Source organism: Dasypus novemcinctus, chromosome 21 (assembly GCF_030445035.2).
Source record: "Dasypus novemcinctus isolate mDasNov1 chromosome 21, mDasNov1.1.hap2, whole genome shotgun sequence".
In the NCBI taxonomy this organism is placed as follows: domain Eukaryota; kingdom Metazoa; phylum Chordata; class Mammalia; order Cingulata; family Dasypodidae; genus Dasypus; species Dasypus novemcinctus.
In genome coordinates, this window is record NC_080693.1 from 70,669,705 (window position 1) to 70,682,383 (window position 12,679).

General features: G+C 35.6%; 1 protein-coding gene across 4 annotated transcripts in view; it reads left to right on the top strand.

Annotated features, from left to right (window-relative positions):
- Positions 1 to 12,679, top strand: part of HELZ (helicase with zinc finger) — a 236,830-nt gene that overhangs the window by 120,310 nt on the left and 103,841 nt on the right. For all 4 annotated transcript variants that reach the window (XM_058284578.2, XM_058284577.2, XM_058284579.2 and 1 more), the window contains 4 exons: positions 5,940 to 6,118; positions 8,659 to 8,777; positions 9,892 to 10,037; positions 12,020 to 12,167. In XM_058284578.2, the coding sequence (XP_058140561.1) occupies positions 5,940 to 6,118; positions 8,659 to 8,777; positions 9,892 to 10,037; positions 12,020 to 12,167 (592 nt within the window). The remainder of the gene's footprint in view (positions 1 to 5,939; positions 6,119 to 8,658; positions 8,778 to 9,891; positions 10,038 to 12,019; positions 12,168 to 12,679) is intronic.

A 12,679-nucleotide genomic window follows, 5' to 3' on the forward strand; every position in this document is an offset into this window, starting at 1 on the left:
TAAATATATTTAAATACTACACTTAAGATTAAAATTTATAAAATCATATTAGTTGCCAGGAGTCAAGCTTAAAATATTTGGAAATGGAAGTTTTAGAAATCATTTTAGATTACATTTAGTTTCAGTGGTTTTTTTTTTGAAGATTTATTTATTTATTTATTTACACCCCTACCCCCTCTGGTCCGGTTGTCTGTTCTCTGTCTGTCTGCTGCGTCGTCGTCTTTGTCCGCTTCTGTTGTTGTCAGCGGCATGGGAATTTATGTCTCTTTTTGTTGCGTCATCTTGTTGTGTCAGCTCTCCGTGTGGGTGGCGCCATTCTTAGGCAGGCTGCATTTTCTTTTGTGCTGGGTGGCTCTCCTTATGGGGCGCATTCCTTGCGCGTGAGGCTCCCCTACACAGGGGACACCCCTGCGTGGCACGGCACTCCTTGTGCGCATCAGCACTGTGCATGGGCCAGCTGCACATGGGTCAAGGAGGCCCGGGGTTTGAACCACAGACCTCCCATGTGTTAGACAGACGCCCTAACCACTCGGCCAAGTCCGCTTCCCTTGTTTCAGTTTTTGCTCTTACTTTGTTAGAGTTAGAAGGTTTTTAAAATGGAAGTGAGGAAAATACTGTCTATTTCTGTGTATGGATCAGATCAATATCTGGTTCTGGCAAAATTATCACTTGGAGGAAGGCATATATTCACTGCTTTTGGATGTTTGGTGCACTTTGGATATGTTTCTGGGCAAATTGAAAGTATTTGTTGTCTTATATAGGTCTTTAAAGAAATATTTTCTTCCAGGCTCTGGTCTTTTTGATTCTGTAATGTCTTATGTAATAACATTTTGTGTGGGTTTATTTATTGCATATAAATGAAATACATGAATAAAATTTCAGTGAATTAACATATTATCAGATATCTGTTTTAAGAATCATAATTCATGTGGGAAATGTGAATTGTTTTATTTCATAAAAATATATAAATTACTTAATCAGTATCACTTAACATTTTGTACTATGAGCTTGGAAAGTCACTTGTCACATTCAGTTCTCCAATTTTGAAAAATGTTGGAAATGCTTTAAATAACCTTATTATAGATAGTGTGTACCTTAAATGTTGGAAAATAAATACAGAGAAAATATTTAAACTTAAACCTTTTTTTAAGTCACCACTGGAAAAGACTTTTAAGAAAATAGGCCCAGTGGTGAAACTTTGTATTCTTACTAGCTTTATTTTCTTTTAAAGATTTATTTTATTTATTTCCCCACCCCGTTTTCTGCTCTCTTGGGTCCATTCGCTGTGTGTTCTTCTGTGTCTGCTTGCATTCTTGGTGGCTCTAGGAATCTGTGTCTCTTTTTGTTGCGTCATCTTGCTGTGTCAGCTCTCTGTGTGTGCAGTGCCACTCCCGGGCGGGCTGCGCTTTTCATGCGGAGCAGCTCTCCTTGCAGGGCGCACTCCTCGCACATGGGGCTCCCCTATGCGGGGGACACCTCTGCATGGCACTCCTTGCGCGCTGCAGCACTGCGCATCAGCCAGCTCACCACATAGGCCAGGAGGCCCAGGGTTTGAACCCTGGACCTCCTATATGGTAGGCGGATGCTCTATCAGTTGAGCCACATCCGCTTCCCTAATTTGAAATAGCTTTCCAAGGTAATTGTGAAGAAGCCAGCAGTTACATTTAGAACTTCGACTTATTTTTTTCCTTTAGGTTGAAGTGGTTCTTGGAGTTAAATTTGATGAAGAACTTGAAAAAAAATCTTAAAAATTTTACAATGAAATGTAAAATGTATGAGGAAAATATGGAAAATACAAGAAAAGCACAAAGAGGAAAATAAAAATTAATTGTAATTTCTTCAGCCAGAGATAAATACTACTAACAATTTGAAGTTTAATTTCTAGTCATTTATATCCTTAAGTGCTTGTATTTATAGTTTATATGAATAACCTCAGAGCAGATAATTTTTAAAATGCGGATTTTCATTTATTTAAAAATATATTCTTTGCTGATTTGATTAAACTTTAAAAAGTTAAAACCTAAGACATGTTTGAAATTTTTGTATCTTTAAAGATGCTATTGGGGGAAACGGACTTGGCCCAGTGGTTAGGGCGTCCATCTACCACATGGGAGGTCCGCGGTTCAAACCCCGGGCCTCCTTGACCCGTGTGCAGCTGGCTCATGCGCAGTGCTGATGCGCACAAGGAGTGCCCTGCCACGCAGGGGTGTCCCCCGTGTAGGGGAGCCCCACGCGCAAGGAGTGCACCCCATAAGGAGAGCCGCCCAGCGCGAAAGAAAGTGCAGCCTGACCAGGAATGGCGCCGCCCACACTTCCCGTGTCTCTGATGACAACAGAAGCGGACAAAGAAACAAGATGCAGCAAATAGACACAGAGAACAGACAACCAAGGAGGGGGGAGGGAATTAAATAAATAAAAATAAATCTTTAAAAAAAAAAAAAAGATGCTATTGGTTACTTTCCCAAATTTATAGCCCTTTCTAAATCATAGTAGTGTTTTAAAAATACATGTCTTTACTTTCCCTTACCACTAGATTTATTGAGACAGTTAAAAAACTTTATTTTTGTTTTGTTTTGCTTAAAAAAAAAACAACCAAAACCTGTTTTAAGTATTTCATGGGGCGTTAGAACAAATTTTACGAAATTATGAAATTAATTAATGCTTTTAAGCATTGTCTTGCATTGAATGAAAAAAAAGAAAAATGAACTCAGTTCTAGCTTGAAGAATTAAAAATGGTCACCTAGCTTCAAACTTTTATTTTTAATTTAAATAATAAACATTTAAAGTTGACTACTAATATCAATTTGCAAGATTTAATTTTACTATTACAATTGTATTTCCAACTAAGAGAAAAGAGAAACATAAAAGCTTACTTAATAAATATATTAGTTCCTTTGATAAAATGTAGAGAGGTAGTAAAGTTGAAAACCATTAACACAAGAGTGAGAAAACAAGAGCCTAGTAACAAATGGTGGCTTATTGAGAAAAGGAAATTGTTAGAGGAATTTTAAGGTAACTGAAAATACTCTTTGGTTTCCCCAAATTTCTGAGTGATAGAATTATTATATCTACTTGGAAATAAGGGAAATGAGATTTAGGGTAACAACACAGATTTGAATCCTGGCCATAAGCTCTTTGGGCTTCAATTTTCTCATCTGTCAAAAAGGAGTAATAACATAACTACAAGGTGGTCTTTGTAATTTCACTGAAGGAATAGAAACAAGCCAAAGAGAATGTCTACAATTTCCTTTTAACAGATCTTCTAGCTGACTTACACCTTCATTAATCACTGCTTCCTTTCTACCCCCATCCCATTTTAAATGGTCAAACTGCTTTTGCTCCTTTCTAGGCCCTTCTCTCTACTTGTGAATGAGTTCTCATTGTTTTTCCTCTCCATATTCTCCTTTCCTGCATTCTTTTTTCTCTCCCTTGGATTGTCATTACCATACAATTATACTATAATGTTTTCTATTTTAAAAGCAAACCAAGGGAAGCGGATGTGGCTCAAGCAGTTGGGCTCCCATCTACCATATAGGAGGTCCAGGGTTTGATACCCAGGGCCTCCTGGTGAAGGCAAGCTGGCCCACGTGGTGAGCTGGCCCATATGGAATGCCAGCCCATGTGGGGTACTGCCTCGTGCAGGAGTGCTGGCCAACGCGGAGAGCTGACACAAGATGATGCAACAAAAAGAGACACAGAGGGAAGCAGCTGTGGCTCAATCAGTTGGGCTCCTGTCTACCATATGGGAGGCCCTGGGTTGGTGTCCCGGAGCATCCTTGTGAAGGCAGGCTCACCCACCAGCACCGCAGAGTGCCACCCGGCCCAACAGCACTGAGGAGAGCTGACTCAGCAAGGTGATGCAAAAAAAAATTAACAAACACAGAAGAGCACTCAGTGAATGGACATAGAGAGCAGACAACAAGCAAGCCGGCAGAGGGGGGGTAAATAAAAATAAAATACACAGAAGAACGCATAGTGAATGGACACAGAGAGTAGACAGCAAACAAAAAAGCTGCAAGTGTGGTTGGGGGGGTGGGGGTGGGGAGAGACATAGAGGAGAGACAATAAGAGACTTAGCAAAACCAGGGAGCTGAGGCGGCGAATGATTGCCTCTCTCCCACTTCGAAAGGTCCCAGGATTGGTTCCTTGAGCTGCCTAATGAGAATACAAGCAGACACAGAACACACAGTGAATGGACACAGAGATCAGATGAGGGAGCGGGGAGAAATAAATAAATAAGTCTTTAAAACAAAATAAAAACAAAAACTTGCCTAGACCCCATTTCCCCATCTATCTGCATTCCTTTAAGCAAAACTTACCTAATACTTACTGATTTATACTCAGTAGTGTTACTTCCTTAGTGGTCTTACGTCCTCTCCTCCTATTCTCTGTTGAGCTCAAGCTAATCAGGCTCTCGTCTCTACCTTTGCTCTGAAACCATGATATTGTTATTAATTCCCTTAGTCCTCAATCCTCATTTTACTTAGCTCCTTAACAGTGTTGGATACAGATAATCCTATTTGTGTTTTGAAACACTTTCTTCATTTTCCTTCCAAGACCCCACACTCTCCTTATTCTTTCTTATTTCATTGACTGCTTCTTCCCTGCCTCCTTTACTGTATCCCTCTCCTCTTCCCAGATTTTGAATGTTGGAGTGGTCTATTACTCAGTCCTTAAAGTAGTTTCTTTTTTATCTGCATTTATTCTCCAGGGAATCTCATTTAATTTCAAGGTTTAAGTATCATTCTAATTGTGTATTTCATGCCCCACCATTCTCCTGAATTCCAAACTTATTTATCCTACTGCTTACAAGGATGTTTCCACTTAGATGTCTACCACTACTGTCCAAAACTGAACTCTCAATTTCCAGCCCAAATCAACTCCTCCCCTTTCACCACCTTTGTGAACACCACCACCATTCAACTAGTAGCAAAGGCATGAAATCCATCCTGTCCTTTTACATTCCACATTTAGTTCATCAATAAATCTTGTCAGCACTACTTTGAAAATACATAGCAAATCTGGCCATTTTTAAACTACACTGTTATCACCCTAGTCCAAGCCACCATCTTCTTTTGTCCAGACCCTTACAATAACCTCCTAACTGATCTCCCTGCTTCCACTCTCCTCATCCATCCCACTCAATGGTGCATTAGAGCCACAGAGCCAATTAGTGATCTCTTCCCATGTTCACCGTCAATGACATCATGTTGGTAGCTTGAAAAAGACCATGCTAATATATATGTGTATATATATATAGTTCTTTTTCTTCTTTTTTTTTTTTTTTCTTCTTCATCCATGTTAGTAGATTTTATACCACAGAAATCAATAAAAACTACAAATCGGGGCCTTTTTCCACTCCAAAGAACTGGTTGTTAAACATTAATGGCTATGACCCTGCCACATATCTTATGCCCAGAGAAACCAGAGTGGTCCTTTAACAACCTAAGTAATGTCATGTGACTGCTCTGTCAAGACTCTGATGGCTTTCTATTAAATTCGAGTAAACCCAAAGCCTTTTTATAGCTTATAAAAACCCTTTGTGATAGCCTCTGTGCTGGATCAAAGTAGGCTCCCAATAAATCTTTGTTATATGTGTGGATGGGTGGGTGGGTGGATGGATGGATGAGTTGTTTCTGTAAGCATATTTTTGTGTCATTCTGTTGCAAAGATTATTCTGAACACTTAAAAATAATTAGGTATTTTGTTATAGTGGAAACACTTTGTTTTAATTAATTTTTTTTTTTTTTGGCAGAGGGAAGGTAACAGTAGTTCTAATGTTAGTCGTATGCTAAATCCTAATCTGGTAGAGGTTGATGATTATCAGATTTATTTAATTTCAAGATAATATAGTATTAAAATAATGTCAATATTATAATAATTAGGTACTGTTAAGATGTTGATAAATATAAACAGGAAATATATCTTCTTCTTTATAGGGTATATTTCAGAAATCGTTGGGTAAAGACTGTCCACCCAGTTGTGCATCAGTACTGTTTGATCTCAAGCGCACATTCCACCTTTCAGATGCCACAGAAAGAAGATATTCTTAAACATCGAGTGGTGGTTGTTACATTGAATACTTCCCAGTACCTCTGTCAGTTGGACCTTGAACCTGGTATGTTGACTCAGAACATGTATATGGTGTCTCACAGATTTAGGGCTTATGCATTCAGGTTAGATCAGGGGTTGGCAAACTATAGCCTATGGGCCAAATATGGCCTGTTGCTCATGTTTGTAAGTAAAGTTTTTTTGGAATACAGACACGCCCATTTATTTACCTATTTATTGTCTATGGCTGCTTTATGGTACGATGGATGAGTTGAGTGGCTGTAGCATATATCATATGGCCCACAAAATCTAAAATATATACTGCTTGGCCCTTTACAGAAAACGTCTGTTTATCCCTCATTTAGTAATTTTAGTGATTGCTATTGCATGCGTTTGTTCTCTAGACAGGTGGTTTTTATTTATTATTTCTCATGTGAAAAATTCAAATTTGGATAGCACTGCTGGGCTTTTTTTTTTTTTTTTTACAATTTTATCAAGTTTTTTTTCCTTTAAAATCCTTTTGCATTTATGGTATAGGTGCAACAATAATGACATGGGGTCTTATGACATACTATTAAGACTATTATGCATAAGTTCAGGAACTATGTAAAATTATGTTAATATTGTGTGAAGTATGGATAAGATGGCAAGAATATGTTCTGATAAATAATGGCAGGACTTGACCATCAAAAAGTTGCTTTGGAAGAATATTCATTTATTACTACCATTATTATAGTATTGACATTGTTCAACACTTTTTTGCTCTCTTCTTTTGGAATTGCATTCAGAGCCTTTTGAAAATCTGAGTCCCTAAAAGTTACAGACTGTTCCCCCTCACTTTGGATTACTGGCACCTGGCCCAGGATATAGAAACTTGGAGGCCTTTGATAAACTTCTGTTTATCTTCAATGAATGATGGCTGAACATTCTTTTTTGACAGTAGATTTAATTTTAGAAAAGCTTCAAAAATCTTTCTGAGCCATGTCTGATGAATAAGGCATGTGATCAAACTGATTAATATCATAAAGGTAAAAAAACAAAACATGCCTCTCATATAATGAGATTTATTTTCTTGTGCATGCAGTTCAGAGCTGGCTCATGAGGGCAGTTACAAAAACAGAGTTTCAGAAATGTTTTGAACAGTGGCAGCATCATTGAAATGAATTATGCTTCCTCCCAAGTGACTTTGAATGGAACAAAGCTTGTTTGAAGTGTAAATTTTGGTATGTTTATTTGAAAATCAGTCTCATTACTTTATGATTATACCCTGCCTATTTGCCACATAAACTAAAAATCCAGGGGAGTAGATGTGGCTTAAGCCATTGAGCGCCTGCTTCCCACATGGGAGGTTCCAGATTCGGTTCCCTATGCCTGCTAAAGAAAAAAACAAAAACAAACAACAAGCAGAACAAATGGAAAAACCAACTCAGGGTTGCCGATGTGGCTCAGTGGTTGAATGCTGGCTTCCCACATACGAGGTCCTGGGTTCAATTCCCAGCCCCAAAATACCTCAAAAAAAAATTTTTATAAACAGATTGTTTGGAAATCGTTGAGAGTCACAGAAAGAGGGCTAAAAATAGAGGTAAGTTAATCCATAAACCGCTGGACTCTAGAGAACTAGTCCCTTTATAGCTTTCTGTTCTATTAAGAAACTGCTTTGTGTCCTTTGTTATGCTAGTAAGAGTACTCTCTTCTTCTTCTCCTGTTGATAGGGAGGGCCTTTTTCTTCTCTACATTGAGATAGCAAGGAGGTTTTTGCCTCTTTTCCTTTTTCTCAGTGGCAAAGGAGCTTTTTCCTTCTTCCTACATACCTGTCCCCCAACATATCAGAGCCCTGAGCTCTAGTATTAATGGTAGTAGCAACCAAGATGGGGGATGCCTCCTGCTGTAGCTGTTTGTATCTAAAGGACATTTGATGATGTCCATTTTTGAAGTTTATTGTCAGTCACTGTTTTAGCACAACAGTGATTTTTTCAGCCAGATTAGGGTCTTAAACTGAATATATAAAATTTACGTAATTATATACATATAACATTAATTTTATGTTCTATTTATTCTAGTAAAATAAACAAGTTAGTGTGACTTTGCTAATAGCTGCCCTTTGTTTTCAGTCCAAGTTGGATTTTTTAAGGTATTTGTCTGAAATAACTTTTTCCTATACACTGTAGCATTCTCTTTTATATTAGATTTTTGGTATGATTTTCTTTATTTTAAAGTCTACTATGCATGTTTGTGATAAAATTACATGTTTTATTTTTTGGTGTTTGACCAACTAGATATTTAAAGGGCTTTAGGACTATTAGTATTAATTGCCAGCCCTTCCTTTTGGTCAAAAGCTGCTATCTTGTATTTTTTAAATCTTTCCTGTACTGATTAAGTGTTTGGGTCTTGAGCACCAGATGTTATTCATGAATCTGTGAATAAGTAAAGTAGTTGTTCTTTTTAACCTCTAATTTTTAAATGATGATTTAAATTGGCAATGTCTAAATTGTGGATTGGTATTGAAAGTACTTACATTTCTTAAATTCCTTTGCAGAAAAGAAAACAACTACTCCTCCTTGCTTGTAGCTGTAATATGCTTTACTGTGTTTACACTGTACTTTCTAGGGTTTTTTACGCACATTCTATTAGATGAAGCTGCACAGGCCATGGAGTGTGAAACCATTATGCCGCTAGCATTAGCATCTAAGAACACTCGGATTGTCTTGGCTGGAGACCACATGCAGGTCAGTGCTCTATGAATCATCATATTGGAAGTAGTTTTAATTATATCTCAGTGCTTCATAACTCTTTCTTTAAAATATCTTATGAAATTGTACCATGTATTAACAGTTTAAACACTAAATATATCTGTACTAATAGTGAGAAGATTGCTTCTGAAGGAAAATTACTATTTCACCATTTTTTTTTCTTCGTTTGGATTGACACTTTAGAATGAATGAATTTATCATTGTTATAATTTTTGTATTAATTTGAAATTTAGTTCTCTAAGTGTGATATTTATTTATTTTTCTTTATAAAATAAAATATAAATTATACTCCCTATTTTTCCATCTCCTATCCCTATTTTTTTCCTGAAAGGTTAAATTTTCAATATCATAGGAAACAAAGTGCTTAATTAAAAATAATAGTCAAAATCCCAAATAACATGTCCAATTTTATGTATTAGAATATCTGTGTATAAGAAAGAGAAATTCAGTTTTTCTATTAAAATATCTAGTTTACAAAATATGCAGTTTGGGTTTATCTTATGCCATGGTTGATTTAAGATTGTACTTACGAGGTATTGTAGCTATTAAGACATTAGGAAAGAGTCGAATGCAGTGGAACAAATTCTGCTTTTGTTTCTTTGTCTAAAGCAGTTTAATTTCTCTATTTAACAGTAAAAGGCATCATCAAGCATGGCTACTTTATGCGATAAAGAGGATTTTTTCACCGATTTTTAAAAAAAGTATTTTAGTCATAGAAGATATGTCATGCCAGCTTATTATTTTAAATAATTGTTCAATTTCAGTGAAATAACTGCTTTGAATCCCCTCCCCCTTGATATAATGAATTACTACATCCATGAAGTTATTACAGTAGTAGCTATTTATTATTTTGTAGGTCAAACTGTATGTAGTTAGTGTTGATATGCTGTGATGAAAAGTTAAGAATTTTAACCTGTTGTTTGTTTCTTTTTCAATAGTAAATTGTTGAAAGAAAATATTTTTGATTTGGTTTGCTTCAGAATAAAGCTTGAGGTTTTGTACATCACAAATTTCAGCATAGCAGATTTTCTGAAAGTAGGTTAAAAAAATACTATTCTTCAGTTAAATTTTCTCTGTTTATCTGTTACAGCTCAGTCCTTTTGTTTACAGTGAGTTTGCCAGGGAGAGAAACCTGCATGTCTCATTGCTGGATCGACTGTATGAACATTACCCTGCCGAGTTTCCCTGTAGGATCCTCCTGTGTGAGAACTACCGTTCCCATGAAGCTATCATCAAGTAGGTGTGAACTGCCCCTTCTGTATTCTACTTCCTGTGGTCTGGTGGGAGGGAAATCAAATGCATTGTTACTAGGGACAGGTTATTCCCAACAGAGTTACATGCTGTCCCTAATGTTGCAAATTATCTTTAATTTTATGTTTTTAAAAGTCGGAACTCTGATTTTTCATGAAACAGGGCAGTTTTGGAAACTGAAATTTTAGGTCTTACTCGCTATGACATTTTTCTGAGACTACAACACATATGAAAAACAGTGTGCTATAATAAATATACTGACAAACCATGGAATAGTTTATTTATATGTCTCAGGCTATGTTGTACAAGAAATCTGTTTTGGAAAGAAGGGAGGAAAAAAAGGAAAGTCAGAAGAGAGGGAAGGGAAGGAGAGAGGGAGGTTGGCTGGCAGGCAAGCAGGCAGGCCATTAAAAGTAATAAAGTTTTTTAAAGGTTTCTGTTAAATATACTATGCAGCCATGAAAATGACCATATCGTAACTGAAGAGTTAAGGTTTTGAGTTTTTCTGCCTTTAGAATTATAAGTTGGCATATTGTTATCTGCTGTAATTCATTCCAATAAAATGTGAAGAATTTCCAAATAGGTATTTGATTATCTGGAAAGAATTATGGCCTAAATGGAAAGTAAATAACTAAACAAATCATTTATTTCATTTTTAGAGATTATGCCCAATATTTAGAGCTGTAATATAAAAATGAGATTTGTGTTATAATTAATTTTTATTATATTAGAATTGTTAGTTACATTTGTAAATGTTTATTGCTATATTATCTCTTATAATTGATTATATTAAATCTAACCTGGCCTTGCACTCTCTTTTAAAATTTGTAATTTCTTTCTATCTATTTTTCTATTTATTTTACAATTTTACAATAAAGGTCTTTTTTAACAGCTAAAAAAAACCAGTGATTATACCCTTTCGATAGATCATATGGTATTAATATATGAATATATCTCAATAAAACTCCTCAATAAACAAATAAATAATTGTCCAAGAATAGTCAGAAATAGGTATGTACAGCAGGGAAACAGATTGAGATGGGGAGGAATTTCCTTGCTTGTTTGTTTTTTATTATTGAAATAATGAAAATGCTTTAATAAGATTGAAGTGATGAACGTACAACTATGTGATTAGACTGTATACCATTGATTGTACACTTTGGATAAATTGTATGCTTTATTAATACGTATCAATAAAATTGGTTTGTTTAAAAAAAAAAGTTAAAAATTGAACACACTCATGTAACCAGTGTCCATATCAGGGAACAGTATATAACCAGAACTGTAGAAGGCCCCATTTCTGCTCCTTTCTAGTCACTACCTTCTACTTTAAACTTTAAAGTTTAATATAATTTCATTTAATAATATATGTCCATCATATGAAAACCATTTTTAGCTTTCTCTGAAAGCAGTAGAATAGCTATAAAATAAATTTTAACTATGGCTTTTATCAATATTTCAAAATGTGATTCCTCTTTGATTGTTGCCAGTCATATGCTATAGTCAGTGATGGAGAGAAGTACTAGATGGTATCTTTATCAGTACAGTATATTCAGTTGAAGGGTTGAATGATCTTCAGTGGTGCTTAGTTTCAATATTTATGCACCTATGATACACATAACATAAAAATGTGTATTAACCAGGAAAATATACTGGCTAGCAAATTTCCTCATAACAGCAAGAATTTCATCTAGTATTGACTGCCATTATTTCACTTTTTCTTTATATATTTTGGCTTTATACTTTGCCTGAATCAATCCATTTAGCGATTATATATATACCAGGTGCCTACTCTGTTGTTATTGCTGTGTTTATTTTGGAGAAAATCCTGGCACCATAGGTTTTAGATATTTGGTTTAAAATTAATCACGGATTGAAGGAACATATTGAAAGTGATTTTGGTAATTTTTTTCTTGTGGATGAAATTAAATACTTTTTGGGTTTTTTTTTTTGGTCTTTTTCTACAGTTATACATCTGAGCTTTTCTATGAGGGCAAACTGATGGCCAGTGGAAAACAACCAGCACACAAGGATTTCTACCCACTAACTTTCTTTACAGCACGAGGGGAAGATGTACAAGAAAAAAATAGCACAGCTTTTTATAATAATGCAGAGGTACCTTAGTTCTTTTAAATTGTTATCATTTTTGCTGACTGACAGCTTGGTCTTGTTCAACGTTCATTTAAAATTGTGTGTTGAGCTTTTTACGTGAAAATAGAATGTAAAGGTTATTCTTTCTATAACATTGATTTGTTAAGAAGAATCTCTTAATGGGAAATAAAACTTCGACTTCTTGTTTTATAAGGAAACACAAAATACATCACTTCATTTAGAGGAAAAATCAACATGATTCTTACAGAGATCATATTGTTACCTATCTAAAATTGACTCATTACATTTTATAGAACATAATCAAATGAGGTATTGCTTTTAAAAAGTAAGACTCAGATTGCCAGAGGCTCAGCTTGTTACTCTGAAATACTTCTTCCTTCACAGTTTCATGGCGTTTCTCATGAAATATAAAAGCTGTAGAATAAAGTCGGTCTTCCTGGACTGTCAGTTTTACTCGGAAATAAAATTTTTTTGGAGGGGTATTTTTTTTTCATATTAAAACAAAGGCAAAGTTT